This window comes from Epinephelus fuscoguttatus, linkage group LG15, assembly GCF_011397635.1.
Source record: "Epinephelus fuscoguttatus linkage group LG15, E.fuscoguttatus.final_Chr_v1".
Taxonomy (NCBI): Eukaryota; Metazoa; Chordata; class Actinopteri; order Perciformes; family Serranidae; genus Epinephelus; species Epinephelus fuscoguttatus.
This window is the reverse complement of record NC_064766.1, coordinates 41,319,624-41,344,461: the sequence shown is the minus strand read 5'-3', so window position 1 is coordinate 41,344,461 and position 24,838 is coordinate 41,319,624. Positions and strand designations below refer to the sequence as shown.

The window sequence follows — 24,838 nt, the reverse complement described above, 5'->3', positions numbered from 1 at the left end:
GGTTTTTCAGGCGTTACCTTAGTGGTGACAATACAGATGCAGTCCATCGTTCCGAGCCGGGAGTAAAGCCCGGGAACATAGGCATCTCATCGCGTGCTCTCACTCCTGCTGCGCGAGCTCCAGCCGGTCAGTTTGCTCACGGTTTCATTTAAAGTCTCTGTCTTCATCAATAACGTCACACACACACACACCGAGAGCGACCGACAGCCACGGTCTACCGGAGACAGAGTGTGTGCTCACCGGAGAGCCGCCTCCTCCCTCCCCCGGTCCTCCTTCATCCCGGTATCCGGAGCTCAGCGGGAGCAGCACTCAGTGAACCCCTCAGAGGCTGCGTTTAAGAGCTGTGGGAAATCTCAAGTCTCTCAAACTTAACACTTCTCCTGAGCACTAAGGACCAAAGCAAGAACTGATGTCCAGGGCCGGAGCACAGAGACTCTGGGCCCTGAGTATCAGCAGGCTCTGTGGGCCCCCGGCCATCCCTCTCTTCATCCTCGTCTCAATTATGAACCTTTTGATTTATTCGTTTTTTTACTAAGTCAGTTTGCTTCCTTTCTTTTGTGTCTTTGAAACGCAAACTTCCCCCCCTGGCTGAAAGACCTGACAGTGAACTGTGCAGTCGCTCAGTCAGCTGAATTTCTCTGAAAATCTCTGCTAGCTGCTAGGCTAATTTTTACAATGTAAAATATCATAGACTTGTGCTAATAATGTTAGCATGCTGTATTTGTGGGGAAAATGTGTTTAGTATAAGACAGCTGTTTTGTCAGTGAACATTGTGAGCTCTACCCGGAAGTTTAGCATCGTGCTGGTTTCCAGAAGAGAAAGTGAATGTGATTTTTGCATTGCGTTTTGGATTATGTCAGAAAATAAGCTCTGTGGCTAACTCAAGTTTATGATACTTACAGGTTTTGTTCAGCGAGATAATCTTCACATATGAACACCTTTCATACCGCATTTGAAGCTTAAATGTGATCGCCAGAAGTAAAACGTCAGTAGTAGACTCTCGACGTCACCGCCACTAAGCTTTCAACTGATTTCGGCCGGTTTATTTTAAAAACATTGTATAATGGGGAAATCGGACTGTTGAAGCTAAATAAGAAGCTGTAATGGCGGACTGCCAGCATTCTCGTCTGTGCGGGGGTGATGACGTTTAATGTCCCCGACGGGGTTTGTAGTCGTATTGAGCAACTTGTTAGCAACAGCCTTTTTTACGACACGTAAAAGCTTCAAAATTCACAAGTAGGGTATTTAGTGACGTGTTTTATGTCGTAGAACAAAACCTGAAACTCGCTTAAGCTTTTGTTAACCACAGACCTTATTTGAGGCATTTTACCAAAATCCCATTCAAAAAACGTGTTGACTTTTAGACGAGAGAACCAGAAGTGCTAAAAGCGCTAACAGAGTTCCGGGTTTACTGGCACACTCTATTGAGCTGAACTTTGTAACGTTACCTTGGTTAAATGTTGCTGTTGTCCCTGGCTTCATATGAGTACAGAGAAGTCCGCTAGCCGCTAGGCTAAAGCTGTGTTCCAGGCAAGTCTCTGAGCCCGGAAGTCACTACATCAAGTCACGACTCACGACTTCATAGCGTTCCAGGCAAGTCACGTCAAACTGTCAAAGCAACATGGCGGACCGTGCGGGGTTTATGTTTGTTTATGATCACTTCTATCGCCAAAGGTGCCGGTTCCTTCCTCATTTGAGCGAAACGGAGGAGGAGAAACGGCGCATCAGGTCACAGGTGCTATCATACTTTTTATTTTACGTTATCTGTGTGTTTGGAAACGTATTTTATATTGATTTATTCTTGCATTGGAAACTAGCTGTTAGAGCGGCTGCCAATAATGTGTTAACATTAGGGTTATTTTATGTCTATTTCTCACCGTGTATCACCTGCATCAACACTGCATCCATGGGGCTGCCATTGTTGTTTAGAGGAGTAAGGTCATTGGTTTAGAGTTTAGAGGGCTGTGTGACGTCAGAAAGCGTAACTGGGAGTACATCGATCTGGTACCAGTTCACGGGTGGTAAGTTACAGGTTTGACTGCCGTTCCAGTGCACTGTCACGGGTAGAAGGTTGTAAAAACACGAGTTACGGGCTGATTTGTGTTCGAAACTGTCTCTATTAAGCCATGTTTAATGTGTGTTTAATGTGTGTTTAATGTGTGTTTAGTGTTAGGTTATGATACTAATTACTTACAAATAAAAAAAAAATGCAAACAAAAACCAAAACCAAAGTTATAATTCCAGGCTTTTAGAGGGGAATATCATAATAATGCATGTTGTTTATTTTCTCAGTGTGACATCTCTGTCACAAATGACTCATTTTATTGGGATGATCATGGACCTTCAATCTAAACATGTATTTATCCCAACAGCAAGTGAAGGCAACATTAAAATACCTGCACTTGATCTGTTTTTTATATATAAAGATGTTGTTCAAAGACCATACCAACATGTTAATCACTATGTCATTAAGGTCACAAAATATAATCACATTTATCATGTGCTGCTCTTTGGTCCCTTTGACACGCTTGTACTCAAACCACCGGGCCTCCAGGAAGTGCACCAGGCTTTGAAGCCAATTTCCATAGTGGTCAAACAGTGGAATTACAACTCCAGGGTCCGTCACTTGACACCATCAGGCCCAAAAAGACTTTTTACCCACAGACTTACATTGTAAAAGAGACATCTGTAAATCAATGGATACACATTTTGACTCGTTTCGCTATCAGGATTTGATCGTTTCAGTCTGTGAACATTTGGAAAGTCTGGAAGCGGAGCTCTAACCTGAAGTGACCAGCTCGGCCGGTTGAAGTCCCCAGTGCGCCTGCTCTTTGGGCCAAGCGACGTGGAAGCAGCACCAAACATCCAGGCACTGTCAAACCACAGAAGGAGAGTGTTTCCTGCTTCATGTGCCGCTGAGAAACTTCCATAGGACTGGACTGTGTCGTGCCTTCAGTGCTGTGTCCAGGTCTCCTTATACAGTGGTTCCCAACTGGTGGGTCTCGGTCCAAAAGTGGGTCCTGGGTTCATTCTGAATGGACCGCAAGTGGCTTGAAAACGTGTCAAGTTTGTAAAAGAATAAATTTTTTTAAATTACAGTGAATTTCCGCTACAGAGCTTTTATTTTGAAGTGTCGTTTCCTGCTGTGGAGTGAGTGACTAATGTTCACACAATCTGTTAAAGTGAACGATGCATAAAGTCAATGTGACGATTAGACGCAAAGTCTAAAAAACTAGGGAAAAAAATAATTAAATTAATTAAAATTAATAAAAAAATATGTAACAGAATTATGATAATTTTTAAGCACTCTTTCTTGGTCATTTCCTTGTTTGTTTATTTTAATTTTTTTTATTTCTTGCTTTATTTAGGGGTCATTATAAGTGCTATATCGTAGGCAACTGGCCTGCGTTTCTTGCACTTAGAACTACCATGTCCTGAATGACTGAGAATCTTCACCGACAACTTGGGGGTCATTTCTTCTTTTGTTGCTCATTGCCTTCTTCCCATATTTTTAAAGAAATAAAGCCAAATTTCTCAGGTTTCAGAGGGTTAACCAAAAGCTTATTGTTATATAGTTATTATTATATTTAAATTAGTTCTTTAAGATTTAAAAATACAACAAGTACTTAACTCTGCGAGGCTGGAATCTGAACTGAACCTTTTTCTTACGGAAACACAGATGTAGTTATCGGTCAGTTTCTGTCACTCAGCTAATTAACTGACAAACAGTTTCAGCTCTAATAACGATATGACATCAATGCATGTGCACGTCTGAGAAGCGGTGAGGCGTCCCACTTGACATCCGACCACAAACTCATCACGAATAACAAATGAGCAACATGTGAAGGCCGCTGACATCTTCAGTTAGTCACTCGAGAAGACACAGCTTCAGCTTTTGTTCCGAGCTCCAGAGCTTCACTTCCACAAACACACAGACTGCTCGTTGTTACATGTATGACTCAACACCAAATGGCCGAGCAGGAGCAGGAGGAGGAGGAGGAGGAGGAGGAGGACGAAGAGTGTGCGTCGCTGCGGCAGCAGGAGACGAGGCAGCGTGGGCGGGTGGGAATCACAAGTATGAATAATTTACAGTTCCATGAATCTGTCATGTGGCTGCGTCCACCCTCATGTGTGTCATCATGGCGTGTCATGCCTCCTTATAAAACATTTAGTGCTCAGCAGGAAGTGATGCAACCAGAGATTTACACATTAAAACTACAGAGTCTGAATAAATCAGATCATCTGAACATTCCTGCACAAAACAGATTTATTTCCATATTTTTCTCTCGTTTTTTTTTTGTTTTTTTTTTTTTTACATTTTCAATTGTACATCTGTCTGTTGGACTTTCTGTCTCTTGATTCCTGTCACTGTATTCATCGTTACTGCACCAGTGTGTGTTCATAGGACGGACAGACAACCTGAAAACATAATGCCTCCTGCTGCTGCAGCTATCTCTGGCACAGAGGCATGAAAAAGTTATGTTATAATAATCTAATGAGATCATATATGACGTGCAACAGTCAGTGACACTTCAACTACATTGTATTTTCAGTGCAGGACGCTTCCTGTAACAGTGTTTTTACATTTACTGCAGGGAAGGGTCTGAATACTTCACCCAGGTACAGGTGTCCTGTAATCAACCTGTGTGCTGCCAAACCAGGGCTCCAGACTGCGACCAGAGCGTCTGCGGCTGCAGGGCGGAGCTCTCAGAGCACATCTGTCTCCACCGACACATCCTGTATGTACATGTGTCTGATCACAGCACAGAATGTTATCAGACGTAACTCTTCGGTCAATTCTCAGGCTGGAAAATACAAATATTCTGTTTCCAGTTTCTCACATGTGAAGAAGCTTCGCTGCTTTTCTTCCTCATATCTAAAAATAAACTCAATATTTTGGAGTTATAGAACGTCGATGAGACAAAACCTGCAAATAAGAGACTTTCTTTAAACTATTGTTTTTACTTTTTCTCAAACGACCCGGCAAATATCTTTTAATCATAAGCACAGATTTCACCTGCTGAACGACATATTCATCGTATTTTCTGCTCCCTTGTGAGTCTTCATCATTTTACTGTCTTCATGTGTTTGTCACGTCTATAAAACACTCTGAATATGTGGTTTTTAAACGCAGAAAGAGGCCTCCAGACTGTGACCAAATGGGCCCAAATGAATATCTTTTACAACTACTCGCTCGTGTGCGACCCACAAATTAGCAGGCGCTTTTATCACGTTGTCAAATGAGGGAGTGAGTCCGCCAGTGTAGGCCAATGTGTGTGAGAGGAGGAGAGTGAGTGATTAGTTAACTGCCAGGATCACATCATCAACTCTCATCAGTGCGGTCGTGCTAGATAAACTGCGCCTCGCCTGGAGAGTGGACGAGAGAAGCGGCGGCAGCAGGAGGCGGAGACAACAAGCTGTGGTCAGGTCGGAGGCTGAATCCAAACGTCCACCCTCTGGACCTGCAGACTGAGCCCTCGCTGACCTCAGCTGTACGTAGTGTGATGTGTTTACTGTCATCACGTAAAGTCTGTGAGGGCAGAGACTGCAGGCTTAAAATCATAAAAATCTAAATATGATCAGACTCATATGAGTTTGTTCTCAGTCTCCAGTTGTTTTAATTATGACAGATTAATTTATTAAATACTTTCCAGGTGATCTGTAATTTATGTTGATGGTTCATGAACTCTCCCCTCAGCCACTCAGGCTAAATACACTGTCTGACTGTAAGCTTCATATTTTATACTAAAGTTAAAATGTGAATAACTGCGTTGCAGGATTATTTTAAAGTCATTAAACATCCTGCACACAGTCAAACTGACCGACTGAACCACCTGTAGATAACACACACACTTGGTCTCCTCCTCTGGACACCAGAGTCAACACAACCCTGTTAAACATTCACTTAGTGTTGCTAAACAACTTAAGACACAACGAGCAGATGTGATGATGTCTCTTAAGAGCATGAAAACACAAACAGGAACCTAAAGAGTCAAAGTATGAGCTGCAACCTGCACATCAAACCAGAACTGAAATCCACATGAACCACCACCATGAAGGTCCTGAACACCAGTACAGCTCCCGTCTCTCTGAGGGAACCCCAACACTCACGGATGAGCAGGCGCTCCACTTCTCCGCTAATTTAGATCCTGAAGCAACGTCAGCTGTTGTGGGTCTCAGGGTCAGGAGGGTTTGTTAGGGTCTGTTTTTACCAACATTCAGTTTGGTCAGAGCTTCTGTTCGTCACCTGAAGGATCTTCTACTATAAATCAGGTTCACTTCAAAACTGATTTTTTTAAATTAATGATTCTTGTTTTACCACAGTCAGGTGTTGTGACGACTCTACAGCTGCTGCTTTATACAATGTAAAATGCCATAGGCTTGTGCTAATAACGTTAGCATGTTGTATTTGTTTGGAAAACGTGTTTAGTATAAGACAGTTGTTTTGTCAGTGAACCTTGTGAGCTGTAATGGAGCTGAACTGTGTAACGTTACCTTTGTTAAATGTTGCTGTTGTCCCTGGCTTCATATGAGAAGAGGAGAAGTCTGCTAGCTGCTAGGCTAATTTATACAATGTAAAATGCCATAGGCTTGTGCTAATAACGTTAGCATGTTGTATTTGTGGGGAAAATGTGTCCAGATAAAGACAAGTGTTTGTCTGTGAATGCTGCGAGTTATAGTGAAGCTGATTTGTGTTTGAAACTGTCTCTATGAAGCCATGTTTAATGTGTGTTTAGTGTGTGTTTAATGTGTGTTTAATGTGTGTTTAACGTGTGTTCAATGTTCAAACCTTTTTTAATTTGTATTTTCTCTTATACATGTGAATATGTGCAAATAAACTGAACCTATAAGGTCTGTGGGCCTGGTCTGAATCCTGCAGCTGAGAGGTGTTGGTGAGGAGTCGTGTATGTAGAGAGCCCTAAATTGTTTTTTTCTCCAGTTTATGTGGATTTGTTCTCCTGTATATAATGAAGGCAGGTGTGTGGCTGCGACAGAGACACAAGTGCTGAGGTATCTACTGTTTGGGATGTATATTTTTAGATATAAAGACGCATTTTTGAGCGAAAGCAATCAGGCAGAAGTCTAAACTCTGCTGACCGTGATGGAATACAATGTTTATTTTACAGAAAAAGAACAGAGCTCTTTGGATTAAGATTTAATAAAGGTTTAACTGCGGTATGTCCCTTTAAAGACAATAAAACAATGATTAAGTTCATTATTTTCCTGCGACTTACAAAACCAGTTAGAGTTCACTGTCTGAGCGACAGCAGACACTTTCTACTGATCAACTGTTGAACCTGCAGCTGTGACATGTTACAAATACTAAATATTCAGAGGCTCAAATCTGATCAAGCGTCCACTTTGGTTTTATAAAAAGGATATTTAATGCTTCAGGTTTGAGGTGAGACACTGTGGGACAGACTGTTGATGTCTCTCGGCTGAGGACAGGAGGTGTACTGTTCAGACCCGACAAAATGAACCAAAATGAATGAAAGCACAATGAACCATGACCCCTGAACCCAGCACACACTACCTCACCGTGTCGCTGTGTTTCTCCTCCATGTATCTGGAGTCTGGTTTTATTATGACTGATAAAATATGATTAAAGCAGTGAGGAAATCCTGCTGAGCAGCGAAAAGAAGCAGCCGGAACAAACAGACACTCCTGCTTTTTAAATTCAGCCTAAAAAAAACTTGATCACCTGACACTCGTCTGGTCTACAGGTGAGAGTGACATCATCGTTAACAGTCACATCTGTCTGCACCAGAGCTGCTGCTCAGTGACAGCAACAACTGCTCACCAAGTCTTTGGTTTGATAAACGGGACGTTTTGTGGTAAGAAATTATTTCATTTAGAAAAGATTTGGGCTACAAGCTGACATAAAATCAGGATGTCTCAGCTCTTTCCTCTGACTTTTAAACGCTGTTTTGGACCAGCTGCTTCCTCACTCAGCAGGTTTCTTCTTCTCTGGTTTTATTTTAGACTCCGCCTTTATATCAATGTGAATGAACTACAGCGACACCTTGAGGCCATCTGGGCCAACTGACCCCCTGACCCTGGACCCACACCCCCCCCCCCCCCCCCCCACCCCCTGCCCCCCTCCGATGGTCCAAAGCAACATGAGGACTGGATGGGACATGCGGCGAGGGTGGACGACACCGACACCCCCTCCCACCAACAGCAGGCTTCTAGTACTTACTTGTCCATCAGGGCCGGGCGGGCGTTTGGCCTGCGCCAACGTGTGCAGGATTTCATTTAGGAGGGGGGAGTCCTACGAGTGTCGAGGTGTGTTTACAATCAGAGAAAGAGGAAAGAAAGAGAAGGAGTTCAATGCAAACACACACACACACACACACACACACACACACACACCTGGCTCCAACTGGGGCTGTTTGTTTTCAGCCTGTTTACGTGCCAGACGGGTGGAGCTAGAGCAGAAAACACAGGCGCTGTAAAAAAAATAAATAAATAAATAAATAAAAAAATAAAAAAACGTTTGACACAATTTCACAGATTCTTTGATGGTTTTTTTTTTGTTTGTTTCCTCGTTACTGCGTTAATTAACTCTTTAAGTTCCTTATGAGTGGGGGCCTTTTCACACCTGAGAGTCCAAACTTGTGACCTGTTGTAACCTACACCCTGCCGTCATCACCCACGTCCTGTCGTCATCACCCACGTCCTGCCGTCATCACCCACGTCCTGTTGCCATCACCTGCGTCGTGTCATCATCACCCACGTCCTGTCGTCATCACCCACGTCCTGCCGTCATCACCCACGTCCTGTCGTCATCACCCACGTCCTGTCGTCATCACCCACGTCCTGCCGTCATCACCCACGTCCTGTCACCGTCACCCGCGTCCTGTCGTCGTCACCTGCGTCCTGTCGTCGTCACCTGCGTCCTGTCATCGTCACCTGCGTCCTGTCGTCATCACCTTCGTCCTGTCGTCATCACCTGCGTCCTGTCGTCATCACCTTCGTCCTGTCATCATCACCTGCGTCCTGTCTTCATCACCTACGTCCTGTCGTCATCACCTTCGTCCTGTCGTCGTCACCTGCGTCCTGTCGTCGTCACCTGCGTCCTGTCATCATCACCTACGTCCTGTCGTCATCACCTACGTCCTGTCGTCGTCCCCTCGTCCTATCATCATCACCTACGTCCTGTCGTCATCACCTACGTCCTGTCGTCGTCGCCTACGTCCTGCCGTCATCAACTGACAAATGTGTGAAATAAGGACAAAATTCACCACCAGGACAAACAACAGCGTTACCAGACTCGTTCTAAAATAAAATAGAAAATAAACAGAACAGACAGACCGACAGCAGTGGGCACACCGAGGTGCACACGGTTCTGTTGGCAGTACAACGGTCCGTGTCAACAGGAGGGCTGGGAGGAACCGTCCTCCTCCTGCCAACATCAGGTGAAAGTGAAACTAAGAAGGATCGACACCGCGGACCCCACGAGCCTCGTGCGGCTAAATCATAAGACGAACCGACTCGTCTGGCACTACAAACAGGTAAAACGATTTGACCCGCACCTGAGTTCTGTACTGTGGGCTAAAACTAAAGGCTGACTCAGCTGCAGCTGACTCAGCATCGTCTCCTAGGATGAAGTCAACACAAACTAAAAACAACCTTTTTACTCACAACAAAAAAATGCTGGTCCTGAAGCTCAAAGCTCACGGTCAGCTGATGGAATAAAACAAGAGTAAATGAGAAGCAGCTCAGGCCAACATGTTCAAGTTCTCTACACAGTTTCATCTGTTTACCCAAGCTCTGGTGGTAGAAAGTAACTAAGTACATTCACTCAAGTATTCTACTGTTTAAACATACTTGTACTTTACTTCAGTATTTCTTTGTGCTACTTTCTACTTGTACTGCCCTACACTTGTCTCAGATTTTTACAAATACAACATAATATGATGCAGTTAGAGCTGCCGCCCCAACAGTCGACCAAACGTTAGTCGACCAGAAAGGTCACGGGTCAGAAAGATTTCATCGGTCGCTTAGTCACAGAAAAAAAAAATACACACGACACTCTGTTAGGAGCTGCACCTTGTCAAAATAAATCCTAACCTATATGACAGGCCGCTCTAGATGCAGTATTTTACAGTTAAACGTATCTACCCATTAGTATCTGACATTGGCTCCATATTGGTAAACTCCAAGCCAATCTGCAAACAGAGTACTTTTACTCTGGATGCTTGGAGGACATTTTGCTGATACATCTGTACTTTTACTTTACCTGTTGAGTTAAGGCCTTCTCTTTAATGACAGAGTGTTTTCAGACTGTAGATTTTAAACCTTTACTTAAAAGGTAATTTCAGTATTTTTCAACCTGGCCTGTATCTTCCCACGTTTGTGTGTCGAAGTGACTAACAGGAATGTGTCCGGTGCAGCTGATGGCATGTTCACACCGTCAGTGTCCGTCCACTAACAGTGTTTGTGTTTGTCACTGACAGGCTCAGACTGTTATTCGAAGTGTATGACAGCATTATGAAAGGATCCCTACAGAGATAGAGCTTTGTGTTGAAGAGTCAGATCCAGAAACAGTCCTGAAATCACCATCACCAAACCCACCAGACTGCATTTAGATAAACAGTCATGTTAGTGTGTATAGAGGCAGCATGCTGTCACATCTAACTGGTGAATTAAGCTCTATCTCTGTAGAGATCCTTTCATAATGCTATCAGACACTTAGAATAACAGTCTGAGCCTGTCAGTGACAAAAACATTAAATATTATACATTATGTAATTTGTACATCAGGACAAACATTGGAAATGGATCTAACTCTAACTAATCTTCAAAAAAATTTGTATAAAAAAATATACCTAACTGTGCTCTCTCTCAATACTGGACCAATTTTTAAAAACTGTTGTTAATATAAAACCTTTTTACTGTAAAGTATGATGTTTGATGGTGGGCGGGGCTTAGCTGGAGGCAAAACAGTTCTCCACAGACATTAGCTAGCACTAGCTAACAAGTTGTGTTGTCTTGTTTTAGACGATGGAGGAAGATGATGTGAGTGGTGCGTTCAGAAACACTCATTGTGAGTGTGGGAGCGCACTCTGACACACACTGGAGCGTTGATAAATTGGGAGCGCTGTCTGAATGTAGCGTTGGGTTATCCAGAGCAGCGCACTCTCAGAGTGGCAGAGCGCACTCTGGACACTCTGTCTGTGGAGACGGAGCAGCAGAGCGCCGAGCGGAGTGAATGTGTGATTAACTTAACCGTTGGTTCATTCATGTAGAAATATAACGCTGCGTTTCTTCCACCAACAGGGCTCTCATTTTAGTGTAGAGCGTCAGACTGAATTTACCAACGCACCATGTCAGGTCACTCACTCTCCGGGACCGCCAGTGTTACTTGAATAAGTAAACACTGACCAACGGGACCAGACTGGCCGACCCGTATGCTCTCACTCAGTGGATGGATGATGTCACAGGAAGCCAATCTTACAAAGGAGGACCACACTTGTTTGTTTTGCTATGGAAGCTAACGTTAGCTAATGTGCTAAAAAGTTAGCGTTGCAGAGAAATCCAATCTTCCTCTTAATCCCTCCCCAGTTTCTGATGAGGTGGACATGATAACCCTTAATACACATAACCTTATTCATCCCTACAACAGGAAATACTTTTTCCCTAACCTGATATGAAGTGTGCGCTGCACATGTGAGCATTTTTGATGATGGCCTCCGTCCAGTCCTTTGGTCTTATCACATTTAACCATAGTTGTCTTTGTTTTTGTTGACGGGCAGTGGCGGCTGGTTTTGAGCCATGACTCCTTCTATTCTGGCTCCCAATAACACAACAAGACAAACACATTTTAACACTCCTATGGAGCCTACAGCCCTGTGGGGGAGAGGCAGCTGCACCTCCAGCTGATAACATGATGTCATCGTGACGTCGGCCCTTAAAGGGTCTATTAATCAGTTAGACACAAAAACATGAGAGAATTAGGTCCAGGTAGAAAAATACAGACGTTAACCTTTAAGTAAACAGCGTAGCTCCTTCAGAGGAACAACTCCGAAACTGTCTGATTTACATATTTATCTTGTTACCTCACAAACAACTATAAATACACACAATATGTGTAAATCCTGTCCATCTACACACAGCAGTCTGCACACGCACACAAATACACCAAGTACCAGATGAAGCTCTGCAGAACGTCTCGCTGAAATGAGAAGCAATGAACGAGTGATGTGGTGCGTTCAGAGCCCAGCAGACTGCAGGAACATGCAGCGCTGTCACATAACAGTACTAACCTACTCCACACTGTTTCCAAAGTTGGTACAAGAACTGATATCTGTCACACATTTGGAAAAACATCATTTTAATAAGTTGAACTGTTTATGAGAAAAGTCATGTGCAATGTCTTCACACAAGATACACGAAATAAAAATAATTATCATGCTTTTATCTCAAGGAATTTAGAGGTTAAATGTTTTATAAACTTATGTGAAATAAAAATGAAAAATGAAAGAGGCTTTGCAGAAACTGACTTCAAACCTCAGAAAAAAAGCAACCAAACTTTAGGATAAATATATGAAAAAATGTCTGTTTTGATCCTCTTTGTCCGTCTGATAATATTAATAACAGTAATACATATATCCAGTTCAGTTTGTTGTTCCAGACACCAGCTGTTCCACAAACTTCAGCTCAAAAAATCAATTTCATACCAGGACAGAAAATGACATTTTGTGGATTATATTCCAATTTCTGGCCAATCCCACGAACTGTTATGAAAACATGAGATTACAGAGAAATGACAGTAAGATCGTTTCCATCGTCTCTAACTGATGGTCTTTCGTCTGCTCCGCTCATCTTATCACTGTTTTTAGATTTCGGACGTCATGACTGCAGAAAGAATCACAGTTTCACATGGCCAAAAGTATGTGGACATCCCCGTGCAGACATGAACTCCACAGGACTCTTAATCGTCTCTCTGAGGAGATTTCTGACTCATCATAACCAGAACTCGCAGCTGCTTACTCAGCAGAAAAGCAAACCGTTTCAGTCTGTGGTGAATTGTCGTTAATTAACTACAGCTGATAAAATCTGCTGAGGGCGACCGCTAACCAGCAACAACTAAAGTCGGGGGGCTCCTTCATGACCTTTGACTTGTTACGTGTCTATATTACAACCTGACGAGAAAAAACACGACAGAAAAGCAGATTTTTAACATTTTTACCTTCTTATAAAACAGATGAACTTGTATTTCACTCTGAAGGTGCTTCCAGACAGCTGATGTCATCCTGATCATCTACACTGTCATTTTATGATGTTCTTTATTCTGCACGTCTGACTCCAGGGAGACAGATTCCCTCCTCAGTTGCTCCCTCTGAGCTTTCTTCCCATTGTTTCCCATTAAAGGAGTTTTTCCTTTTCTGCTGCCGGTTATAATTTGTGTCACGTTTTTGTTGTCCAATCACAGGATTTCTTCGTCATGTCATCAGTACAAGCATGCTTTAAGTTAAAACCATCGTAACTACTCGGGGTTGGAATCACCAGAGGCCTGACAATACGATATTATCACGATACAATATTATCACGATACGATATTATCACGATACTTAAGTCTCAATACAATATTATCACAATACTTAAGTAACGATACAATATTATCACGATACTTAAGTCACGATACGATATCACGGTACTTAAATCACGATACAATATTATCATGATACCTAAGTCACGATACGATATTATTGCAATTTCCAACGAGTTGCAATTAGGGTTGGGAATCAACAGAGGCTACACAATACGATATTATCACAATACTCAAGACACAATAAAATATTATTGTGATTTTAAGCGTGTTGTGATTAGGGGTGGAATCAACAGAAGCCCCACAACACAATTTATTGCGATTTTAGGTGTGTTGCAATTAAAGGTGTGAATCACCAGAGGCTACATGATACAATATTATCATGATACTAAAGTCATGATACGATATTATCATGATACTTAAGTCGCAATATGATATTATCACGATACTAAAGTCATGATACGATATTATCACGATACTTAAGTCGCAATATGATATTATCACGATACTAAAGTCATGATACGATATTATCACGATACTTAAGTCACAATATGATATTATCACGATACTAAAGTCATGATAAGATATTATCACGATACTAAAGTCATGATAAGATATTATCACGATACTTAAGTCGCAATATGATATTATCACGATACTAAAGTCATGATACGATATTATCACGATACTTAAGTCACAATATGATATTATCGCGATACTAAAGTCATGATACGATATTATCACGATACTTAAGTCGCAATATGATATTATCACGATACTAAAGTCATGATATGATATTATCACGATACTTAAGTAACGATATGATATTATCGCGATACTTCAGTCATGATACGATATTATTGTGATTTTAAACGTGTTGCAATTCGGTGAGGGAATAACCAGATGCCCCATGATACAATATTATCATGATACTATATATAGTATATATATATATATATATATATATAACATATATTGCAATATATTGTGATTTAATATCAATCAATCAATTTTATTTATAAAGCCCAATATCACAAATCACAATTTGCCTCACAGGGCTTTACAGCATACGACATCCCTCTGTCCCCCCCCCCCCCCCAAAAAACCTTTAACAAAAAAAAATAAAATAAAAATATACCGAAAATTTTGTTTTATCTAATACGATTTCAGTCTGTTCATTTAATGTCAGTCATTTTTTTGCAGCAAAATGTATTTAGTGGACTGAAAAAGTGACTGAATTTATTATTCTAGTATTCTACCAAAGTTAAATTTTTAGTTGCAATATTAACAATTTAAATATAATAAAAGAATCCATACTTATCTTTTTTGTATCGATACAATATTGCCAAGGCAAAATATCATAATTCCGTGCTGTAGCAATTTTCCCCCACCCCTCGTTGCAATATGCTGAGTATGGCAATAATTCAAGTGCAAATTTTGTCTCCCAAGGAAAAAAAAAAAAAAGGTACATATTTATTTAATCTAATAAGATAAAGTTTTCAGTCATTTTTAATCGCAGCAAAATATATCTGGTGGACTGAAAAAGCAACGGACTATATTATTCCAGTCGGCTACCAAAGTTTAATTAGTAATTGTGATATTAAAAATTTACATGATAAAAACACTGATACTTGGCGTCTGTGTATCGATACGATACTGCACACAAAAATATCACGATACTATGCTGTATTGACTGTAACTACTGCTGACTGAAACCACAGCTATTTTAAAACAACAACATGTCTGGAACAAACTGTCAGTCTTTCCTTCCTCTGATGCAGCGGCGATCTCTCAAAACGCCCCCCTGCTAATGGCGACATTTTACAGTTGCTGCTAAAGAACAGTCACTCGTCATCCTATAACGTAAACGTTAGTCACATGTTGCAACAGACATTTAACCCAGATTCGTACAGCCCTGGTCTTGGGTCTACCCTGGGTTAACAATGTGTGTGTGGAAAGAGGCGAAGGATACAACCTAGTCACACGTTGAACTCAAGACGCCAAAGAAACAGAAAAAGCAACTGAGTGGGAACAAAGCAACACTGAACAGAAACATGACGATGACGCAGCTCAACCTTCATGGTGTTACATGGTGTCACCTCTCAGGAGGATCACACGCTCGCTGTCATGATGCTGTTTCACTTCTACATGTTATAACATGCACATCACTGACATCTCATTCAGACATTTCATTTTTGTAACTCAGAGAAATGAATCCTCGAGCCACTGAAAGATTAGTGATGCTCCAGATGCTCCAGTGTTCATCATGACTAATCATTCAATTGATTCACTGATCACAGGAAAACACTTTCAACACCATCGTCTGCTCCCAGTAAAACTTTACTTCCTTTGTCACATGAGGGAAACGTTTCCAGCTACATAAAGAAACACTAAAACTCTAAAACAGTATTATTTTTATTTGTCCATTTGTCCATCTTTCAATATATCATTTAGTTTTTATTTGTTGGCAAAATGTGACTCATTTTTGTTTTGAAAAGGTCATGTGATAAAGAGACGTTTAATGAGAAGCAGGTGACGGTGGTGTCTGTCCTCTTTTGGACACCTGAACAACACAGGTGTGTTTTCACGCTGGTTGTGCTCTGTGCTCATCCTGGTCTCCTCCACAGGAGCCTGAAGCAGTCCGTATCAAACAGACTGAGGTGACAACAGAAGCATCTTCACTCATCATCCTGTCCTGTTTGAAGGCTGAGATCTATTTTTAATGTTCTCTATTTTTACTGTTTCTGTTACCAAGAGACGCAACATTAACCAGAACAGTTAAAACTTTGAGTCAAACCATTTCAGAGACACCTCACTTCCTGTCGGCCATCACTGACACACCTGGATGACCTCTGAGCTGTGACAGGTGACCGACGGGTCACGAGTCTTACCTCGATGCTGGTGCTAAGGCTGGGCAGAGTGTCCGAGGTCACCGTTGTGCTTTGAAGGCTGGAGAAGTCCCACAGGTGGACGGGCGCCATGGGGTCTGCTGCCTTGGAAGACTCCGCCCATCTCTGACTGTCCAATAAGGTCACTTCGTAAAATTCCTGGATATCTGAGAGGAGACAGGAACAGAGACACTTTTTAATTAGAACAAAACAAAGAGGTCTCACTCTTCAGTGACATCAGCGGTGGCGTTTAATAGGCACGTTACTGTTGAATGAATTTACACAATCGATGTTTCATTACTGCTTTTTTTTCCTCAATAAAAACGTTTAAACGTATTTGTGACGATGGTGACATCAGAGAGCTGCTGCTGCTGCAAAGATGGAAATCTGAAAATGTTTTGTTATTAAAAAAAAGACAAGACGTTCTTTCCATCCATCAATGTTCAAAACTTTTTTTTAACATTTAAAAACATTTTTTATTGCCTCATTTATATCCACACGTTTAATATTCCTGTGGCCTCGTTACTTCTGCAAATTACGATAACAACAATAAGAAGAAGAAAACAGAAGATTTAGAAAGTAATAATGATAATAATAATATTAATAATAATAACAACAATTAAAAACAAGCTGAGAAAAATGTCCAAATAATTTTGCAAATTTTCAGGTTATTTTCTGGAACATTTCACTTTGCTTATTTTCAAGTAACTTCTTCTTTCTTTCTTTTTGCTTTTTACTTTTCAGGTGTTTTTCTTGTACATTGATCTATTTTTATTGCCAATTTTCAGGTCATTTTCTAAAACTTAAGTATTTTTTGTGCCAATTTTCAGGTCAATTTTTAAAACTTTTAAGTATTTTTTGTGCTAATTTTCAGGTCATTTTTGGTGCCAATTTTCAGGTCATTTTCTAAAACTTTTAAGTATTTTTTTGTGCTAATTTTCAGGTCATTTTGTAAAACTTTTAAGTATTTTTTTTGTGCCAATTTTCAGGTATTTTTATTGTACTTTTTTGTACTTTTTAGATTTTTTTAGAGCTTTCCTACTTGTTAATATTTTTTATTTTTTTACAAATTTAATTAATTTCCTCATAGTTTTTACTAAATCATTCTAATGTATATCCATGTTTCTTGACTTTCACAGAACTTGCTTTTCATTTTCATTTCTCCTACTCTATGTAAAACACCAAACAGTAAAGTCTTTTTAAGTGAAGCCCTTCTCAGGATTAAACCCAATCGTGAAGTTGATTTTTGACCTTGAGATCAGAATTAGTCAACAAACAATCTCTTATCTGATTCACTGCTTTAGGCGACGTAAACAAACCTGAGTTTTATTTGCTGAAACTTGACGTGACATTATTTTGTCACTTTTTGTTTGATAATTTGTAGACAACACTGATGCAGAGGCAAACAATAAATTATTAATAATTAAAAGTTTTATGAAAATACATTTTTGTTTTTAAAAAAGTGCGTCTGTCCTGAGAGGAGGATCCACAGTGACTCTCAGTGTTGGGGGGTCATTAAAGGTCAGTCTCAGCTGCTCCAACATTCATCAGGTTACGTCACTGCGTGGCGTCCAGAGCAGCAACAACAACAACAACAAACAGGACTGCACCTCTGTGTCATCAATGATGACTTTACAGACTCCCATGATCCCATGTGCTGTTTCCTGTGTGTCAGTGGAGTCAGTTTAAAGTCAACTTTGCTGTTCTTTTTATTTATGTGCTGTTTTTATCTTTCATGGCCCAAAGTAACAAATAAAACTGCAGCAGACTGAGTTAAATGATCAGATAATATCGGCTCATATTGAATCGCATGGAAATCGTACTGTGGCAGAGTTTGTGATATGACCAAACACTGTATTGATATCGTATTGTGATGAAACTGGTGATTTACACCCCTTCATGTTACGGACTCTGCAGAGCTGCTTCTAACAGACTGACTGGCAGCCTGCTGTACAGAGACAGACCTGAAAAGCCACAAGAACCTCAGAAAAGATCACTGGGCTCACTCTGCCCCCTCTGGAGGACATCATCCTGAAAAATGCGACCCACCCTGTCACCACCTGTTCTCTCTGACACCCTCTGGGAGGCGCTACAGAGCACTCAAAGCTCGCACCTCCAGAGTGAAGGACGGTTTTTATCTAAGAGCCGTCACTGAACTGAATCGAACACTGCTCCGCCATCGTGTTATCAACTTCAGAGAATCATTCAGCTGAACTCAGACAAGCAATAATGGGTCAACATACTGCTTTTAATGTTATTTATGATATTTATTGATCTGGGATGGTTGTGTCGACGCGTGTGTCCATTTCCTTTTTTTATATTCAGACACTGCACAGCAATTTTGTTGTACTTCCATTGCAATGACAATAAAGTCTATTCTATTCTACTCTATATTGTAGCTGCCCTGTAAAGTGAGCATTTTATTTGCAAATTTTATTTGACATTAGTTGGAATTTTTAGTTTTTCTATAAAACCTCACAAAACTTTTTGATTATTTAAATAATTATTTTTTTCAGTCAATTTAAAGCAAAAATAGTGGGAAAAACAAAACAAAATAAAACATACTGCGATGAGAGGGCCCATCATTTTATATACCAGTAAACAGAATATTTGGGGGTTTTAGACTGTTGTTCGCACAAAACAAGACATTTAAAACCTCAACTTCATTCTGTCACAGTAGTTTTTATGTTGGTGACAGATGTGGCCGGAGGAATTATGTTTTCAGGTTGTTCATCCGTCCGTCCCATCCTTGTGACCACGATATCTCAACACCGCCTCAAGGGACATTTCTCAAATTTGGCACAAATGTCCATTTGTCATCAGCAATGAACTGATTTGAATGCAGTGGTCAAAAGTCAAGGTCACTGTGACCTTACGTCATTACTTCATGAACGTCATTATTTAATGAACATAGCTCAGAAAGGCCTTGAGGAAATGTCCACAATTTTGGCACAAACAATGATGAACTGCTTTGAATTTTGAGGTCGGAGGTCAAAGGTCAGTGTGACCTCACAAAACATGCTTTTGTCCACAACTCAATAATTCATATGTTAATTCTGACCAAACTTGACACAAATGTCTAACAGGATAAAATAATGAAGGTCAAAAGGTCAAAGGTCAGCTTGACTGTGACATCATCATGTTTTAATGTCATATCTCAGGAACAGAAGGGGAGACATTTGGACTCTGGTGTGTTTTTACATTATATTAAAGTGAGCGATTAATTCAGAATATAATTCATAATTCAGCAATAAAAATCAGTCACTGGCCAACACATCTAAGTAATTTGTAAGAATAGATAATGAACTTTGAGAGAGATTCAAGGCCACGATATCTCTCAGGACATTAACAGCAGTGGAATTATTAACTCTTTCCCCACCACTGACGAGATTTTCTAGCAATCCGTGTCGTCACTGTTATAAGATAGGGGGCGCTGTTACACATCTTGTGAAATAGAACTAGCTGTTGTGTCCAAAAACCAAATGAAGAAGAAGAGCCGCTGGAAACCAGAAGAAGATGTTGTTTACAGAAATGTAGCCACTTGTAAACAGTACGAAAATACCGGTGCTGACGGAAAAGTTCACGGTAACACAAGCCGTGGAGATGTTGATGAACTCGATCAACAACACTCTGAATCTGATTTTGGACGAAGACGAGTTTGGTGGGACGAAACAGGATCTCCATGACGGTGACACGGCGCTTGGCATTGGCTCAAACAAAATAATATTCTGGCAGGGAAAGGGTTAAGAGGCCACCAGTCACTCTCACATCTAAAAGACTTCCTGCAAAAGAAAACACGTGAAAACTGAACCTCACAATGTTTAACGACGGGAAATATTTCAGAAAGGAAAGCAAAATAAAGGGGAAGAAATTTCCTGCGAATGAGAAACAGTGAATCACTTTTGACGCAAACAACTCAGACGCTTTTGTCTCTGAACAAATACGACAACAACGCGAACTTTAGGACAGTCGGGTTAGAAACGAGTGTCCCTCTTAGTTCTCATGTTTTATTGTGAAAGATTTTTTAAATTGTTATAAATAAGAAGTTCAGAAAAATGTTAATTAACAAGATAAAAATGTTCAAAAATCCTGACATTCAGTTTTGGGATCAGAATCAGTAACATCCAAGGTTTTAAACTAAAACATGACGTTTTCCTTCACAGGATGATAAATCCTGATTGATTAATTGATTGATAGACTGATCGATAGATATTATGAGCCTGTCCCTGTAGTAAAGACGACAGTCTCTCTATGTGAGGCCAACACTATATAAAGCCTCCAGCCCAGCGGTCACAACCAACATGCTATTTTATTTTTGGACGCACAATTCTGAGGAGAGCTCACAGAGAGCGCAGATCTAAAATAACCGAGGCTTTCTTTGGCTCGCCGTGTGGCAGCTGACCGCCGGCCAGCACAGATGTTTTCCCATAAACCATCAGGATCAGCACTTCAACAGCTCCTCGCTGGCTGTGGCTGCAGCTACCAGCTTTTAAATCTGATCAGACTGCAGCTCTGTGGCCTCCTCCACATTTAACTTACCAAGTTTTTATCGATATGCAAAACAGCTTCATTTACACAGCTCGTTTCAAACACAGAGACACTCAGCAGAGAAAATTCCCACATTACTGGAAAAACAAAAACAAGTCAGCATCATGTGATGTGATTACTAAAACAAGATGACTGCAAATGGATTATGTATGTACATGTAAACACACTGAATACAAACACTACGGTCAGATGTGCGAGAGGACGCCGCTGTATGTCTGAATCTTAACAAATAAAACACATATACAGTTTTGTAGGTGGAGAGCAAAACGCTGTATGATGGTTCAACAAGACCGACAACATAAACAGACAGATATTTCTCTGAGCCTCAGCTGAACAAGAAAGAAACTGGAGGCTCAGCATCAAAATATGAGCCGATTTAAAGGTCTGAATATTAGAAGCGTTGTGTTCTTGTTACCTCAGAATAAGCCATTAATGTCCACACAGGGAGCAGGTCCTCGTCTACGGACATCACCATGTTGCACCACCATGTTTCTACAGTGGCCCAGAATGGACAAACCAAACACTGACTCTAGATAGAGACATTCATGTTTTCACATCAGCCACCGTAGTTAGCAGCCCCTCCACGGCGAGTGTTGGAAAAACACTTCTTTTTTTCACATTAAACGTCTTTATTCAGTTTTCCTGGTTTAAATCATCTGGTCTGTTTGTTTCTGAGAGGAAGAGACCTCTGTGGATCATTCAGCTCCTGGTGAAAACCTCCTCAGCGTCTGGATCTTAAGTTATCAGAGAAACTAGAATTATCACCTCGTGGTTGTTCGCCAGCTGCACGAACACTTCAAGTTGCAAAAACCTGGATGCTTCACACACAGAAGATCTATACAATCAGCACAGTTTCAAGATTAGAGTCACCAATTCAGTATCTGACCAAATGTCTCCCCTTCTGTTCCTGAGATATGACGTTAAAACACGATGATGTCAAGTTTTGTCACAATCAGTGTATGAATTCATGATGTCACACTGACCTTTGACCACCAAATTCTTAACAGTTCATCGTTGAGTCCATGTGGATGTTTGTGACAAATTTGAGGAAACTCTCTCATGGCATTCTTGAGATAACACATTCAAGAGAGTGACACATACGAGGTCACACTGACCTTGATCTTTGACACACGACCACCAAAATCTAATCAATTTATTCTTGAGTCCAAGTGGACGTTTGTGTCTAATTTAAAGAAGCTCCCTCACGGTGTTCTTGAGATACCGAGTTTACGAGAATGGGACGAATGGACGTATGTACGGAAGTGAAGTTTTGTCATAACTAGTGTGACAAGTCTTGAGTTATGGCCAAAAACGTGTTTTGTGAGGTCGCAGTAACCTTGACCTTTGACCTTCAAACACCAAATTCTAATTAGTTTATTCCTCAGTCCAAGTGGTTGTTTGTGTCAAATGTAAAGAACTTCCATTAAGGTGTACTTGAGATGTTGTGTTCACAAGAGTGAGACCGTTCGAAGGTCACAGTGACCATGACCTTTGACCCAAAAAGTCTGAATCAGTTAATAGTTGAGTCAACGTGGACGCTTATGCCAGATTTTTTTTTTTTTTTTTTTTTTAATCCCTCAAGGTCGTCTTGAAATAGTGTATTCATGAGAATGAGACAGATTAAAAAGGTCACAGTGACCTTTGACCACCCAAATCGAATCACTTTATTCTTGAGTGGACGTTTGTGCCAAATTTGAAGGAATGGGCACACTCACGTACGGACAGACAACCTGAAAACATAATGCCTCCGGCCACAGCTTTTGCTGGTGCGGAGGCATAAAGAGGTGAGCGCACACTTGCAGGTGCTGGGTGAGCCGCCCGTCTCTGACATGCCACACAGCATCAAAGATATACGGATTTTAACATGAAGCATATTTGTTCAGTGTTTTTACTGGTTTAAATCAGCTGATCTGTTTGTTTTGGAGAGGAGGAGACCTCAGTGGATTATTCAGCTCCTGGTTAAATGATTAAAAATGATAAATTCGGCCTAAGAAACACCTTCAAGCAGGTAGACCTGATGTCATGGAAATGTAAATCCCTGCTGTGCTGAGCTGACGGCACAAACCAAACCAAACCAAAGCAAAACATGACTGTTGAAAATGAGTGCAGGTCGACTGCAGAGGGCCCAAAGAGAAGCACACTGACTAAATATTTAGAGTCCAGATGCTGCATTCAGTGTTCAATAATGATCACTGAAAACAAATTCGACATCCATGATCACACTGTATTCTCTCCTGTCCTGATACACTGTGAGGACATCCACTCATTTCATTCTTCTTCTTCTCAAATGTGAATAAAACATTATCCTGTTTTTATTTGTTACGGTGGTTGCTAGTGAAAGAAAGACGAGAAATATCAAGGAAAAGCTGTTAAACTCAAGACTTCTCATCAACAATAGTCTCCTGTCATCATCAGTAAATGAAATCAGGATGAAACAAAGGTCAGGAAAAGTTACTCTTTCACAATAAAAGCCCCACATCTCTCAGTGTCATGTGGAGCTGCTGCTCAACCTTCAGACTGACTCTGATCTGACGACAACATGATCCCAGATCCACTCAGACAGCAGACGGGTCACACTGTCATATTAACATCATGTATGTCTGATGGAGCAGGTCGGTTTGCAGGAAATGTAAAATCACTGACGCCTCGCCGTCCGCCAAATCACCGAACATAAAGGCTCAAAGATTTTTCACTGATATCATCAAATGTTATGTAACACACTTTGATGACTGAAAATAGCTCCAAATGTGAAATCTAAAAATACCAAAGTCCCTCTTCACTCTTACGTCTGTCTCATTGTTTCTCCTCTCTTCATCATGACTGGATTAATTTGCAAAATATGAAACGTCTCAACAACTATAACCGGATAAACTGTGGTAAAATGTGGTTCATCATTCACGTTCCCTTCAGGATCAACTGTGATAACTTAAAAATGATAATAATAACTAGTCCATACCCACTGAGTGCACAGTTGCCCACGTACAGTTTCACATGGTGTGTGTTTGGGATACAGGTCATAGGAAATTGCAGATTAAATAGTCAACTGAACCCATTAAGAAGAGCAATGTATTCAGACAGAGTTTGAAAAACGTGGGACAGACAGAATGACTGACTGACAGAATGACACACTGACAGTTTCTGTGATTATGTACAGCATACCATACCATGACTTAGTCATACCAAACATTAGAAAGAAAACAACACCAACATTGGTCCACAGGGGGAGCCACAGCGATCGGTCGCATTTTAGCCATTTTGAAGCATTTTTCTGTTGTTATAGCGCCACCCAGTTGCCAATTAGAGTTAAATTTCTCCAGTCACCTTGAGGCGTCCTGTTCTACATATCTACCAAGTTTAGTAAAAATCCATATGGCGGTTAGGCCTAGATAAGAAATGAGCTCTCTAGCGCCCCATTTTGTTTGATGGGGTCAATAATGGAGGGGTCCCCTCAGATTATGTGTGGTCATATGCCTACAAAGTTGCGTGGTGATGGGTGAAACCCTTGAGATGTTCTACACCTTTATGTGATGAGCCACGCCCTCCACAATATTCATTGCCTTATAGAAGCTCAGTTTTAGGAAGTTTTCCAACTTTTGCCAAGAGGGAACTTTAGATATTGCTCCCTAGATTATGTTCACCCAGTTTCATGCAGATCGCTCAAACTTCCTAGGAAGAGATCCATTTGAAGTGTTTTTCAAACAATTCAAAATGGTGGAAAATCTATATAAGCGGAAGTTATGGGTTCTTGAGGCAAATGTGTTCCTCATGAGGAGAGGCATCTCTGTGCAAAGTTTCATGTCTCTACGACATACGGGGCATGAGATATGCCCATTCAAAGTTTGACATTT

The 24,838-nt window shown here is 40.9% G+C and overlaps 1 protein-coding gene across 13 annotated transcripts in view; it reads right to left on the bottom strand.

Annotated features, from left to right (window-relative positions):
• The window catches only part of dlg1b (discs large MAGUK scaffold protein 1b), a 185,264-nt gene that overhangs the window by 137,961 nt on the left and 22,465 nt on the right, over window positions 1–24,838 (bottom strand). For all 13 annotated transcript variants that reach the window (XM_049599534.1, XM_049599519.1, XM_049599520.1 and 10 more), the window contains exon 3: window positions 16,446–16,609. In XM_049599534.1, the coding sequence (XP_049455491.1) occupies window positions 16,446–16,609 (164 nt within the window). The remainder of the gene's footprint in view (window positions 1–16,445; window positions 16,610–24,838) is intronic.